We start from the raw sequence: 14,703 nt of genomic DNA, 5'->3' as shown, positions 1-14,703 counted from the left end.
AATGTATTTCTTCTTAGAAAGAAGTATTTTCCTCTGCTTGTAAACCCACAGCTTTTAACCTGACACCTCCCCATGCAACCAAGACCCACACAGGTTAAGGTTAGGGTAAGGGTTAGGTTAAGGTAGTGGTTCCCAAACTTTTTATAGTCCCGTACCCCTTCAAACATTCAACCACCAGCTGCGTACCCCCTCTAACACCAGGGTCAGCGCACTCTCAAATGTTGTTTTTTGCCATCATTGTAAGCCTGCTACACGCACACTATACGATACATTTATTAAACATAAGAATGAGTGTGAGTTGTTGTCACAACCCGGCTTGGTTAGAGGACCAAGGCACAAATAATAATATCATAATTATCAATAATTTTGCTCTTTATTTAGCTATCTTACATGTAAAACCTTATTTGTTCATCAAAAATGGTGAATAACTCAAAACAGGTTAATGAGAAGGGTGTGCTTGAAAGGATGCACATAACTCTGCAATGTTGGGTTGTAATGGAGAGAGTCTCAGTCTGAAATCCTTTTCCACACACAGTCTGTGTCTGTATTCATACTAGTGAGGGCCGAGAATCCACTCTCACATAGGTACGTGGATGCAAAGAGCATCAGTGTCTTAACAGCGCAATTACTCTGAGCGCAGCCCTATCCGGAAATCTGGCAGTGGCTTCTAATTAAATTACATTTTCACAGATCCGCTTGTTGCAATTTCGATGAGGCTCTCTTTTTCAGATATCGGTAAAAGGACTGGAGGCAGGGTATGAAAGGGATAACAAATCCACTATTTTGTATCGTCCGTTTCGAGAAAGTACCTGCGTAATTGCGCACCCAGCTCACTCAGGTGCTTCACTATATCACATTTGACATTGTCCATAAGCTTGAGTTCATTTGCACACAATGAATGAAAGACGTGTGTTGTCCTTGTTAATGCAGACAGAGAAGAGCTCCAACCTCTTAATCATAGCCTCAATTTTGTCCCACACGTTGAATATAGTTGCGGAGAGTCCCTGTAATCCTAGATTCAGATCATTCAGGCGAGAAGAAACATCAACCAGACAGGCCAGTCATGTGAAAAACTCGTCATCATGCAAGCGTTCAGACAAGTGAAAACTTTAAGCTCGTCTCTCAATAAAAAAATGTGTCAATAGTTTGCCACTTGATGACCAGCGCAATTCTGTATGTTGTAAAAGTGTTACATGGTCGCTGACCATATCATTGCATAATGCAAAGTTAACCATTTTCACTGTAGTGTCCAAAACGTATTTACATATACATTTAAGTCAATTAGCAGACGCTCTTATCCAGAGCGACTTACAAATTGTGGCTATTTCAAGCTGTCAGGTAGTCCCTTGGCAGCAAGAGCCTCTCGGTGGATGCTGCAACGTACCCAAGTGGCGTCTGGAGCAACTGCTTGCAAAGCAGTAATTGTTTCAAAACATCTCCTACCATGTCTCTGATGCGCTGTGAAACAGTGTTGTTTGATGAAGGCATTGTCTGTATAGTTTTTTTGGTCTTATCCCACAGCATATTCCCAGCCATATCCGCGGCAGCAGGAAGAATTAAGTCCTCCACAATAGTATGGGACTTGCCTGTCCGAGCCACTTGGTAGCTCACCATGTAAGACGCTTCTAGCCCCTTCTTATTACAGTACTACCAGTAGAGCTGGTATGTGTCTCTATGGACGAGGGTCTTACTTTTTTTTAACCATTTATCAATTTTCGAGCAAACGGAATGAGCAGCAGCTACGCTTGGCTACATACGGACCATTAGTGGAATTCCCGCAAGAGAGTAATGGTTAATGTGATTGGATGTTAATTATTTGACTAGGCTACCTGTATTTGACATTGTGTTGTTATTTCACTGAACACTAGATGGTTTCATTTTCTTTTTGGCAGTGAAACTGTTTGAAAATTTGAATCACATTTTTATTTGGCATACCACCGATGGCATTGCACCCCAGTTTGGGAATAGTAAGGTTAGGGTTAGGTTAAAAGTCCTGACATTTCACAAAAATTAAACTGTGTGTGTGTATGTGTGGGTCCAGTGTATTTTTGTGTGTGTGTGTCAGCTGCAATGTGCATTGTAACACAGTGGTCACACAATATTCTATTTTAGATTACCCCCCTCTCCCACACATACACAAATAAGTTGCAGGGTTCAGTCATTAATCTAATGGATTAAGACAGACAAGACTCTGAAATGGGATTGGGAGGATTTGACTCAGGAAGCAATTTGTCTTTGGGCTAAAGGGGTTGGTCATTCAGGATGTGTCCTTTAAAGGGACAATCTGGGATTGATACATCATTTTGGATTGATGAAATATAGCCATTGATTTTTGAAGAATATCAATAATAAATGCCTCATGAAATGAGTTCAGTGGTCTTTCTCCATCACAATCCAAAATATTAGATTGTTGAACTAAATTATTTGTAAATAATGTGATTGCAAACCATCAGTGTAACGGTTCAAAACATGGTTAAAACTATCATTTTGATCTCATAGATAGGCTATGGATGCAAGAACTGACCGCCTATACATATGACAGTGTTTAATTTCTCCAGCCCTACAGATGGAGGATCTTAATTTGAGCCAGTTTGCTACAGCAGGAACATAAGAGGGGTTGATACACTTTTCATTAGGGCAAATCAAGTCTGACATTTTAAAGTGAAAATTACAAAACTTTAGAAGCCTTTTTAAACATTGAATACACTATAAGTTTGCATATACCGGCTGTGTGGGAAAATTCTCAACAACAAAAGACTGATCAAATTAAGATCCTACATCTGTATCTGTACCAGATTGCTCCTTTAATAAGAGGTGACATGGGGCCAGATACCAAATGTGCCAGGCCTCAGGTTCAGATGGGACAGAAGCAGACAACCAGGAAGGTCACTGTTAAGTGGAAAAACAGGGATGAGGGATTGGAATTGTTCGTGCAAGTGAAGTCCAGAAGGATCTAGAAAGGTTTGAATGGGGCTTGCCCTTAAGGATCCGCCCCTTTTCCCCCCCAATTTTCGCCTAAAATGACATACCCAAAGATATGCATATTCTTGATACCATTTGAAAGGTAACACTTTGAAGTTTGTGGAAATGTGAAAGGAATCAAATCAAATCAAATTGTATTGGTCACATACACATGGTTAGCAGAGGTTAATGCGAGTGTAGTGCAATGCTTGTGCTTCTAGTTGCAGCAGCGCAGTAATATCTAACAAATAGTGGCAATATTTAAAGTGTCATTGTTTACAGTGACTGGTGATCCATTTATTAATGTGTCCAGTGATTGGGTCTCAATACAGTATATACATGTGATATGAGTAATGTAAGATATGAAGACATTATAAAAGTGGCATTATTTAGAGTGGCATTGTTTAAAGTGACTAGTGATCCATTCTCTGAGTTAGCAGTCTGATGGCCTTGAGATAGAAGCTGTTTCTCAATCTCTCGGTACAAGCTTTGATGCACCTGTACTGACCTCGCCTTCTGGATGATAGCAGTGTGAACAGGCAGTGGCTCGGGTGGTTGTTGTCCTTGATGATCTTTTTGGTCTTCCTGTGACATCGGGTGCTGTAGGTGTCATGGAGGGCAGGTAGTTTGCCCCCAGTGATGTGTTGTGCAGACCACGTTGTACAAACCGCACCACCCTCTGGAGAATATAACACAATAGATCTGGTCAAAGATAATCTGATCTGGTCAAAGCTAAGACAAAGAAAAAACCAACCGTCATCTTTGAACTGCAAGAGAAAGGCCATAATGTATTATTTTTTAAATTGTATTTTACCTTTATTAAACTAGGCAAGTCAGTTAAGAACAAATTCTTATTTTCAATGAAGGAACAGTGGGTTAACTGCCTTGTTCAGGGGCAGAATGACATATTTTTTTACCTTGTCAGCTCGGGGATTCGATCTTGCAACCTTTCAGTTACTACGCTAGTAACTACCTGCCGCCATAATGTATTATTCTAGCCCAGGTGCAATTTTGATTTTGGCCACTAGATGGCAGCAGTGTATGCGCACCGTTTTAGACTGATCCAATGAACCATTGCATTCCGGTTCAAAATGTTGTATCACGACTGTGTATTTGTTTATTAATAACTTTTCATGTTCAAAATTGTGCACTCTCCTCGAACAATAGCCTGGTATTCTTTCACTGTAATAGCTACTGTAAATTGGACAGTGCAGTTAGATGAACAAGAATTTAAGCTTTTCGCCAATAGGTCTTATACTGTGCATGTACTTATTATCATCCCTTCTCTAATTTTATCTTAACTCTAACCCCCCCAATGAAATCCATCACAATCCTCACCTGTCCTTACAATACAGAGTTAACATTCTGAGTGAACCCAGTGCAGTGCAGTTTTCCTTTCCAAATCAGTTGACTGAATTGGGGGCCTGAGTTTGGCGCTGAGACAGTGTGTGAATGAAGGTCTATAAGCGGGCCAGTCTGTTTTAAAATGATTTCCTGGTCAATTAGAATGATCATATTCGTGTTCCATTTCAAACTTTTTTCCTTCCCGTTTTTGACCTCTGAGAGTGACCCAGGTGAAAGTGGAAGTTTCTCACAACAAGCACAGATCTGGGGCCAGTTTAAACTTTGAAACCCCGTGATAGAGGTCAGGATTGGCATTGTGAGCATTTGTCTGAAGCTGATACTCTCTCTCTGTCCTCCTGTGACACTCAAAGGTCATATGTGATTTGAGGTTGACATTTGGCGCAGCTAATTATTATAGACTAATCTGATTAGGAACGGGGGGGGGGGGGGAGTTGTGCAATAGTCTCCTCCCAATCTGGCATCGTGCCATCTGGAGAACGCCCTGAAGAGGAGAGGTGAGGGACAGGGTAAGCCAGTTGGACTCAGGAGGGAGACAACCCGATCGCAGCGGTTCCATAGAGGGCGAGAGACTACAATTTCCCTTCATCGACTGTCCCCACAACCAATAGGTGAGTGTCGGCCTGAGGAGAAGATGTAGCGACTAACTACGGTCTTGGCCATTAGCCTGGACCAGTGTTCAGGGAGATTCTAGCTCATCTGAGCAATTCATTGAATTAAATAGTATGCATTTAGAACGGATTTTAGATTTTTTATTGAGGGATGGATTTTTTAAATTGACCGGAATCAACAAGCCATACTACTACATTCTATGTAGTATCACATTTCTAATACAATCAATTATTTGTATAATTGACGCGCTTCGAGTTGTTTTCACTGTTGTTAGACATAACTCGGAGGTCTCTTTTTTTTTTTAGATTGAGTTATGTCTGAGGTCTTTTTGTTTTTGGGGGGGACTGAATTTCTGTCTGTACTCTTCTATTTCCGTCCCAAACAATGGCCTTGTTTGGGACAGAAATGAATGGATGAATGCAGTGTGTGTTTGCTCAGCGTGGCTAGAAGTCACAATGTAATAAAGCTGTTGTCTGCACCACCCACTGTCACAGTGGCTCCCTTACCTGCTGTAATTGTTCATGTGACATGGAATTGCTCGTTTTAGGTTTGGTTGGTTGCCTGATTATGTTGGCACAGTGTGTTGGTAGAGGGTAGGATTGAAGTAGGACCCGACAAAGAACACCAACCACATAGGCTTCACGTCTTTCAAAAGTTCAGTTGTATGATAGATTCTTTCAGGATAGGGAAGAGTCAACAAGGACTACAGATATATCAAAAGTTCATTGGTTTGTTCATACAGTCAGATATCTAAGGCTCCCCTTTTGTAGGCCAGCGGATGAATTTCCCTCCCCCCAAAAATATAATATATACTGTATATATTTTAGAACTCAAGTCGGTGTATTCTCACCTCCCCATGGCAAAATGTTTAGAATTGCAGGAAATTAACTCTACAACTCTAAAAAATGTGTCTCTGCTGTCAAGAGACCCACTGTCAAGAGACCAGCAAGCCACTGTGAACCATCAGTTCACATTTTTTTGTGGCGCCTACCCCATCAAAATTGCCCATCCCTGACCTAAGATATCTTTTACTGTGTCAGTGCACTCCCATAGAGATCAACTCTACTTAAAAACAAGATAGAGTAGAATTCGAGTAGAATTCCTGGCTATTAGAGTAGAATTCCTGGCAACTAGCCACACAAAGTTAGACAATGTATAGGGTGCGTTCTTATTGGATAATCCTGTTCTGCAACCTTCTTTAGCTTGTTGTGACATCATAGGTTTATTTGACCACACATGCAATAGAAAACAGGCCAGGGTGCCTTGGACCGGTCATCCCAGCATGAGATTCCTAAGAAAGAGGAATTACATGGATTTGAAAGGTGAAGATTAAGACCCGGGTTCATGGGCTTACCCATTAAATCGCTTTGTTGAAGACAGATATAAGAATTTCAAACGAGCATGCCAACCTGTTCAATTAGTGAATTCATTCACAAATCCCAAAGAGCCTCACGTGGATTTGGATGAATTGTGATCAATATTGACAAGCAACAAGATAAGAGGTACTTGTTATAGCGTGGGGAATGTTTGTCGTTTATTTTGTGTGCCCTCTCTCATGGGTCCTCTCCCCTCCTTCCTTCTCAGGGAAAGATGGCTCGGGATATGTCAGACATTGACATCCTTAAGATGGAGCTGGAACAGCTGAAGAAAGAGGTCTCAACACCCAGGGAGCCTGTAAGTACCTTCAAAGGGTCCATATAGAGAAGCTATATGAGAGTATTACAAAGGCATCCCTGCAAACTGATACAGTCCCATTCAACTGAATTAGAATGCTGCATTGAAAGAATCCAAACTTCTATTGACCCCTCTCTGTTTCTCTTAGGTGTCCAAGACATCCAAGGACATCATGGAGTGGTGTGAGGCTGCGTCGGGCACCGACCTCCTGATAACAGGAGTACCAGATGATAAGAACCCCTACAAGCCTGAGAAGGGAGGCTGCATGATCACCTAGCTCGCCTGGGGACAAACAGCCCCAGGTGGGACACAGGGAAAAACATCAGATTTATTTGTCAGTTTCAGCCTTTTCAGCACTGTAAAGAGTGGTACATAGCTGCATTAAGTTAGCCATGTGTTCCCATGTGACTACAGCACTAGAGACTTCCACTAGGTTAGACCGTTTTGGACAACACAACTTTGCACACTGACTGGGCTACACAAAGGTCACCTCAGGTCACTTGGAGCTGAGGAGGAGATTTATCCGGGGACGGTTCAGGGGATAGGAGGGATCACTTGGTTACGATGGTGTCCTTCCTTTCTCTTTGACGATCTATGACCCTACCCTAGCCTCCTCACCTGTCAGTTATCTCTGGCGGTTCTAGAGCTTCCAAACAGGCTCCGGCATGTTCCAAGTGCACCCACTACTGACCTGGTTTTGTTTGGCTTGTAAATAAAGTGTATCCAGGACAGCAGTTTCTTTGACGTCTCTTGGTTCTCTCTGTTACTTCTCTCTGTGTTTTGCACCTCATATGAACATGGATCGTCTCATGCTGCACGTATCCCTTGATTCAATCAAGTTGTAATGTATGTTTTAGAAATCAGCATTTTAATCAGAAGGTGGGCTGATGTATGGTATATGTCACTGTGAACGGATACAGTCCCATTGAACTAGAACGATGAATTGTAAGAATTCAAACTCACATTTATTTTTCGGTCAGACTTTATTTGAATAGTCCCATACAGATGGGCAAACTGTCGACAAACTATCTCTTGATGTGCAGCAGCTTGCTGAGGTTAGGGTTAGAATAAGGGTAAGGGTTGAGGTTAGGGTAAGGGTTAAGGTTAGTATATAGTTAGTTGAAATGTTGTTGAAAGTCATTGTTGTTGGAAGTTAACCACAAACCATCTACTTGGGACTATCCAAATAAGTGGTCTCTCTCTCTCGTTCTGCATGAATGGCAAAACTACTGTTGCTAAATCAAAGTGAGATAGTGACAACAATAACAGTAAAAAAAAAATGAATAATAGTCATGGTGATTAGAGAAAGGAAATATATACAGGTAAAAAATAAACACCAACATAAAGTGTCTTAATTAATAGGGTGTTGGGCCACCCTCCCTCTATCAGAGGGATGTGACACCACTCGTCCACAATAAATTCCTCAATTTGGTGTTTTGTTGATGGTGGTGGAAAACGCTGTCTCAGGTGCCGCTGTCTTTCAAAAATCATCAAAGACTAATTGTTTTAACCTGAAGCATTTAGTAAAGACATGTATAGTACAATATTATGGGGAAGGGGAAGGAGAGGGCTAAATACACAGTGTTGGAAAGGGACCACAGCAGTGATTGGATGAGGGTATGAGGCAGGAGTTGAGACGTTCAGAAGCTTGACCAGTGCAGGACAGGATTTGACTGGGAAGACAAAAAACAACAACACAACACACGACATAGTTAGACAAAAGAGCTAAGAATGAGTTAGTCCAAGCAAGGAGTAAAAGTCGTTGATGTGTAATAATGTGTTTGTGTATGTGATTGACTCTACATACAGTAATGAGAGAAAATTGATAGGGGCACTCACAGTGCTTGGAAGGGAAACATTCAATGTGCCAGTGGATGAGCGGGCACATGAGACGTCATGGCTTCAGTTCATATCAGGAGAAAGTTGACAAAGGTAGTGGAGCGGAGTAGTCATAACCTCTTAATCAGGGAACAGGAGGGGACTTAGCTGTAAGTACAAATAGCAGGTACAGTAGACTACAACTGACGAACAATAGAACTCACAGGGCTGAGCTTGCTTTATGCATGTTTGCATCATGCAGGTCTATGCAACTGTAGGCCTTGTAAAAAAAAAAAAAGGACTCACATCTGCCATCACTATTATTTTGATTGATTAATTCCAGGTAATCATTTTGGTTTAGAAACGTATAGGCAGCCTAGCCAGCCAAATGTGGCATATATTCTACATTTGATCACATTCACATTTTCTCCTGACACACAAATGGACTATAAATACATAATGTTACCAATTAGTTTACCCTGACCAGATGCTCATAGGCTGTATGCAGCTGCTCTTATTAGTAGCCTACAGTTGATCAGACGGGAAAATTGTCTCGTTTTCATCCCATATACAGCATGTCAGATCTCTAATGTTTTGGTGTAGGCTCGGCTGCTGCAACATTTATGTCATGAGTTTTTGCTTGTGTCTGTCCGGGTGATTACGTGTTATCGTCGTTGCTAAATAAATACCGGAGGAACGTGCAAAGCTTACTTTGTGTGCTGCGTCAACCTCTCTAATCCAACGTTTAATCGATGATGTGATGGAAGCTATCAAATCATTCTGAATTGTTTTCGAACATCCCAGAAAAGATGTTCGGCATGTAAAGCATCGTATCGTGCAATTACAGGCGGCTTGATGATTGGCTCCCTGTTAACCAGCTATACATTTGATACCAGTTGGTATTGAACGCTCTCACTTTTTCATCCTTCTTCATGAAACTGATCTCAGGCAGAGGTCGACCCTCGCTTTTAATTTGCACTTTTTCCGTGTATCCCAGAGAATGAAAGGGGTTCTTCAACACATAGAACCCCCATAATGCTCTGTGGCACAATCCCAATACAACACACTAGGTTAATTCTCTGATCCTACATCTATGATTGGATGGACAACACGTCAGGTCATACAGCAAAAGCTTTGGTTGGTTGGAGGACGTCCTCCGGAAGTGGTCATAATTACCATGTATGTTTATGGAAGGGGGTGAGGCCTACCAGCCTCCTAGGTTTTGTATTGAAGACAATGTAGCCAGAGGATATTTAGTAAAGTTTTATCTAAAAAGGAAAACATTTTTAATGTTTCACTATTTTTATGAAATTTCACTGAGGAGGATGGTCCTCCCCTTCCTCCTGTGAGGAGCCTCCACTGATTGAATGCTTATTGACTCAAGACATTTCAGCTTTTCAACAAATTTGTAAAAATAAAGAAAAAAAACAGAATTCCATGTTGACATTATAGGGTATTAGTGTGTAGGCCAGTGACAAAAAAATCTACATTTAATCCATTTTATATTTAGGCTGTAACACAACAAAATGTGGATAAAGTCAAGGGGTGTGAATACTTTCTGAAGGTGCATCAAACATTAGGAACACCTTCCTAATATTGAGTTGCACCCCCATTTTGCCCTCTGAACAACCTCAATTCGTCAGGGCATGGACTTTACAAGGTGTCGAAAGCGTTCCACAGGGATGCTGGCCCATGTTGACTCCAATGCTTCCCACAGTTGTGGCAAGTTGTCTGGGTGTCCTTTGGGGGGGGGTGGATCGTTCTTGATACACACGGGAAACTGTTGAACGCAGAAAAACCCAGCAGCGTTCCAGTTCTTGACACAAACCGATGCGCCTGGTACCTACTACCATACCCCATTCAAAGGTACTTAAATATTTTGTCTTGACCATTCAGTCTCTGAATGGCACACATACACAATCCATGTCTCAATTGTCTCGAGGCTTAAAAATCCTTCTTTAACCTGTCTCCTCCATTTCATCTACACCGATTGAAGTGGATTTAACAAGTGACATCAATAAAGGGAGCATAGCTTTGACCTGGATTCGCCTGGTCAGTCTATGTCATGGAAAGAGCAGGTATTCTTAATGTTTTGTATACTCAGTGTCTATAGATACAATGAGATCATGCCGTATACATGGAACCGCATTGCATAGATACAGCGAGATAAGCTATGGAATGTGGCCGTGCGGGCAGGTCAGTAGTGGGTGTCTGCGTTTGTGTTTTTGTGTGTGTGTGTTTGTGTGTGTGTGTGCGTGCGCGACGTGTGCACATGGTTTTGTATGGGCGTGTCTCTCTCGCGCTCCCTCTCTATCATGCTTTCTTGCCCATACGTATCTTTGAACATAGTCCCCAGGATTTAACGAGTGTTCAACGTTAATATTGAGAGACTAGAAGGCATCTGCTCTATTGGTCGTACTAAACCACTTAATCTGATCTGATTAATTCATTCCTTGATTCCTAATCAGCCCCTAATCTAATCGTGGACAGGATCAACCCTCTCCCCCTCACTCTCACAGTAAATACTGTACTACCCTTCCCACATGCAAACGTTCCCGAGAAAAAGTGTGTCGAATCATCCCTTTGTCCCTGTCTTCATTTGAATATTAACCATGACATGCAGATGTTTTACCTACCTTGGTTGCATGCGCTGACTGTAAATCGCTGTGGGTAAGAGTATCTGCTAAGTGACCAAAATGTAAGTGTACAATTCATCAGCGCTCATTGCTGTAGGAACATGATTTTCCATTGCGGTCAGCCTAACGGCACGTTTGTTTGTCGTTTGTGTCTGAAGCTCCCATTGAAATAGGATGACTAAGGAACATATGCAGTTGTTTGTAAAGTGGGAATCGTGCCACCTCGCGACCTGTTTTTTCAAGAACACCCACGTGAACGGAACGTCTGGCTCCACTTGACGTTACATGGAACCAACACTAGGTGGTACTGTTGACCACATTTTCAATGGTAAGCTTCCAGCCATGACGGACTCTATTGGTGCTGTATGGTTCCAGATTGCTTAAAATGGAAAAATGCAAATATTAGGGACATAATCTAACATGATTTCTGAAAGCCTCTCATATGAACTACATCAGTTTTTGATGCTTTTATTATTTTATCCCAGAGATTTTGAAATCGTGTATGTTGTGTGTGTGAGCGTGCGTGCGTGCGTAAGTGATTGGTGCATGGGTGTATGTGAGCAGGCATATGAGCGAGCGAGCGTGTGTGCATGTGTGTCTGTTGGCTTGTGGCTGCTCTGGAAACACTTTCTATCCTACTGCATGGGAACTGCAGATCTGTGTATGTGGCAGACCTGTGACTGGGAGAGACAACCTCCTTGAACCTTCATTCACAACACTGCTACAGTAATCAACATTTGTCAAAAACACACTAGTGTTATTCCTGTAACATTTTCACTCTTTCAACATCCAACATTTCCCTCAGAGGAGAAAGCTTCTCTGAATCACAGCAGTCTGTCTGTGAGCGTAATAATGGGATAATGTCTTTATACTATGTATAGCCAGCCAGGGCTAAGTGAGGACAGGGTAATTGTACGTTGCTGTGTGTGTGTGTGTGTGTGTGTGTGTGTGTGTGTGTGTGTGTGTGTGTGTGTGTGTGTGTGTGTGTGTGTGTGTGTGTGTGTGTGTGTGTGTGTGTGTGTGTGTGTGTGTGTGTGTGTGTGTGTGCGTGCGTGCGTGCGTGCATGCGCGCGCGTGTGTGCGTGTGTGTGTGTTGGACGGTTGTCTGGGCAGTGATGGTGGTGACTAACAGGTCTGGAGCTCCCTCTGCAGGTCAAGCTGGTCAAACAGCCTCATAGCTTGCAGAGACATCCCCCCTGTTTAGTCTTTCCAAAGCTGGGCTGGTAGACAGGGCTTGCATCCCAAATGGCACCCTATTCCCTTTATACTGCACTACTTTTGAGGTCTCTGGTCACAAGTGTTGGGCTACATAGGGAATAGGGTGCCATTTGGGACATAGAGGAAAATAATGCGAAGCAAATGCTGAGAGGGTATCTTCTGAGACCTCACTAGAGGACACAATGGAAGTGCAATTGAATGCATGTGAACAAGAAACAACAAGCCCCTGTTGCAGCTTGTATCATAACTTTCATAGCCACATCAAGTGGCCTACATCACAGAAAATGAATTGTATAGAGTTGCTGACACCAGTTCCTCCCAAGAAGGAAGTTACAAGGGAACAATTAGGTGAAGTGTTTAGCGGGCACTAAGCATCAGTTGATCCTATATTATGTGTAAAGTGGACTTGGAGCGGGATCTAAAGCATGAATCTGCTGAGGGCTCCCAGAAAAAAAGTGATAATCTTTGCTTTAGCTCATGCACATATGGTGTCACGGAGTGGTCTCACAGTAGGATACTCTTCAATCCCCCTTCATACATTTCCTGCCACAGCACAGGCTCCAGGGCAAACCCTATGGGTATGCACTGTAGAACCTGACACACACAGCGGTTTAAGGGTTTGAAATATGTATGTGTATTTTTGTATGATTGTGCTTTTTTTAATGTTCTTTTTGTGTCTTATGCTCCTGCCTTGATTGTGTTTGGCTTTGTCATGCAGGGCTCCCTTGTAAAAGAGACCTTGGTCTCAATGGGACACCCCTGTCTAAATAGATGAGTAATATATACTGTGGTCATGTATCAACATTCATACTTTCAACACGTATGGACACATTGGCATACTGTTCACACAGCAGGTTCATCTCTCCTCCTCTTCCCTGGTGATATCACACGGGTTACAATCCGTTAGCTATTGTAACTGAAGAGCTTCAAGTTGTCAAGGAGAAAACAAAATGAGTCAAGCGCGTGCTTGCCTGCAGCCTTAGATTCGTCTTGGCAAAAATATTGACGGAAAAAAATGGGTGTCTTCTGTGTTATGTGTTCTGTGTTAGTGGCGGCAATGGAATGACAGATCTGTTTATGAGTGTCTCTGTGTCTCCTTAGCTCTGTAGCTAGGATTGAAGTAGAGATGTATTGTAAGAGTGTAATTCCTCCAAAACAATTCTGTATTATCTTTATTCTACAGGTACGTCGACCTACATAATGCATCTGCATTTTGTGCACAAAACAGGATTTGATGCCGAGTGAGCTGATGCCTTCTGCTACGCTGCGAGGTAAAAGGACAAACACACACACACACACACACACTCCGCCAGACCATCTGCCGACACTCTGTCTCATGTTCTGTAACAAGCTCTGTTGTCATTATATGATAAGACTATGGAATGGCCAATCAATATTCACCAAGTAGGTGGCTACTGGCTAATGCCCTCATACAACCCTATAGAAATATCGTTTTTACCTCTCAAGTTCACAGCATTAGGTACAGTAGGCCTCTTAATGAAAGATGGGAAATGTAAAGTGGCGAAAGTGAGCGGTTACAAGGCTAACACTTGGACATGAAAACAGGTTATCTTTGGAGGTGTCTGAAGGCTTCCTCATTAGAATTTTGTCTTCGCCCCTGCGTGTTTATTTACCAGCGTCCCCCGGGTCACCCTGACCCGTGTAATCGCCCTGGCAACTATTTGGACAAGGCCTGAATCAAAGGTGCAGTGGGAAGCCACTGACTTCCCAGGACTAAGTGGACATTTCCTAAGGAAACACGGAACAGATTGACTGGGCCCAGAGTGAGAATAAAGCCCTCTTTGTGAGAAACGGGTTGGGGAGTCAGAGGTAGTATAGTCTAGCGGCAGCTCACCTACTCCTCCTCTCTTTCCGTTACTCTCCATCTCTCTCTCTCTGTCTTGTGTGCTCAATCTCTATCTGCTGATGGCTTACTGTAAAATGGCTTACTTTGTTCGGCGTCCTTTGCACTCTTGGCCGCTGGTCTGCAAGATATCATGACAGAAAATTCACATCATTGACATAGGTGTAAACATTTCATATGGTGTGGATCCCATGTGATGTGCCTGTGCCGTCAGTATTTTTACAAAGCCCATTGTTCCTTCCGGAGAAGAAACCTTGGTAGACCGCTATAGTCTTTGAAGTGAGTAGATGACGTGCCAAGGAGTAAAGAAGGCAGGACATGTATCTAAAGGCCCAGAGGCAGACATAATAACGGGTCAAAAATAGTTTATTGTGTGTACTTTTCCCACAATGGCAACATGAATGGTTTCCCACCCTTTAAGATGGCAGAGATGATGGATTTAAAAAGGATGTTTCGCTGTTCCTGAACAGAACTTTTAAACAGTTGCTCTTTTTCTGGAGGAGTTTATTAATCCATTCCCTTTTATTTATCCAAGGTGAGCTATCAACTCAAACTGGT

At 42.4% G+C, this 14,703-nt stretch overlaps 1 protein-coding gene and 1 long non-coding RNA gene across 2 annotated transcripts; one reads left to right on the top strand and one right to left on the bottom strand.

Annotated features, from left to right (window-relative positions):
* Positions 1-4,826: 4,826 nt before the first annotated feature.
* gngt2a (guanine nucleotide binding protein (G protein), gamma transducing activity polypeptide 2a) lies at positions 4,827-7,343 on the top strand. The gene is made up of 3 exons (XM_071385253.1): positions 4,827-4,934; positions 6,520-6,609; positions 6,758-7,343. The coding sequence occupies exons 2-3, from the start codon at positions 6,526-6,528 to the stop codon at positions 6,884-6,886; spliced, it is 213 nt and encodes a 70-aa protein (XP_071241354.1). The 5' UTR covers positions 4,827-4,934; positions 6,520-6,525; the 3' UTR covers positions 6,887-7,343.
* A 111-nt stretch (positions 7,344-7,454) lies between these two features.
* LOC139564939 (uncharacterized) lies at positions 7,455-11,239 on the bottom strand. Its single transcript, XR_011672844.1, has 3 exons — positions 11,064-11,239; positions 8,449-8,595; positions 7,455-8,282 (listed from the first exon to the last, which is right to left on the bottom strand). It is a non-coding gene; the product is annotated as an uncharacterized lncRNA (long non-coding RNA).
* Between the last annotated feature and the right edge of the window lie 3,464 nt (positions 11,240-14,703).

The sequence above is a fragment of the Salvelinus alpinus genome, chromosome 36 (genome assembly GCF_045679555.1).
Source record: "Salvelinus alpinus chromosome 36, SLU_Salpinus.1, whole genome shotgun sequence".
Lineage (NCBI taxonomy): Eukaryota > Metazoa > Chordata > Actinopteri > Salmoniformes > Salmonidae > Salvelinus > Salvelinus alpinus.
This window is presented reverse-complemented; position numbering and strand designations above follow the sequence as displayed.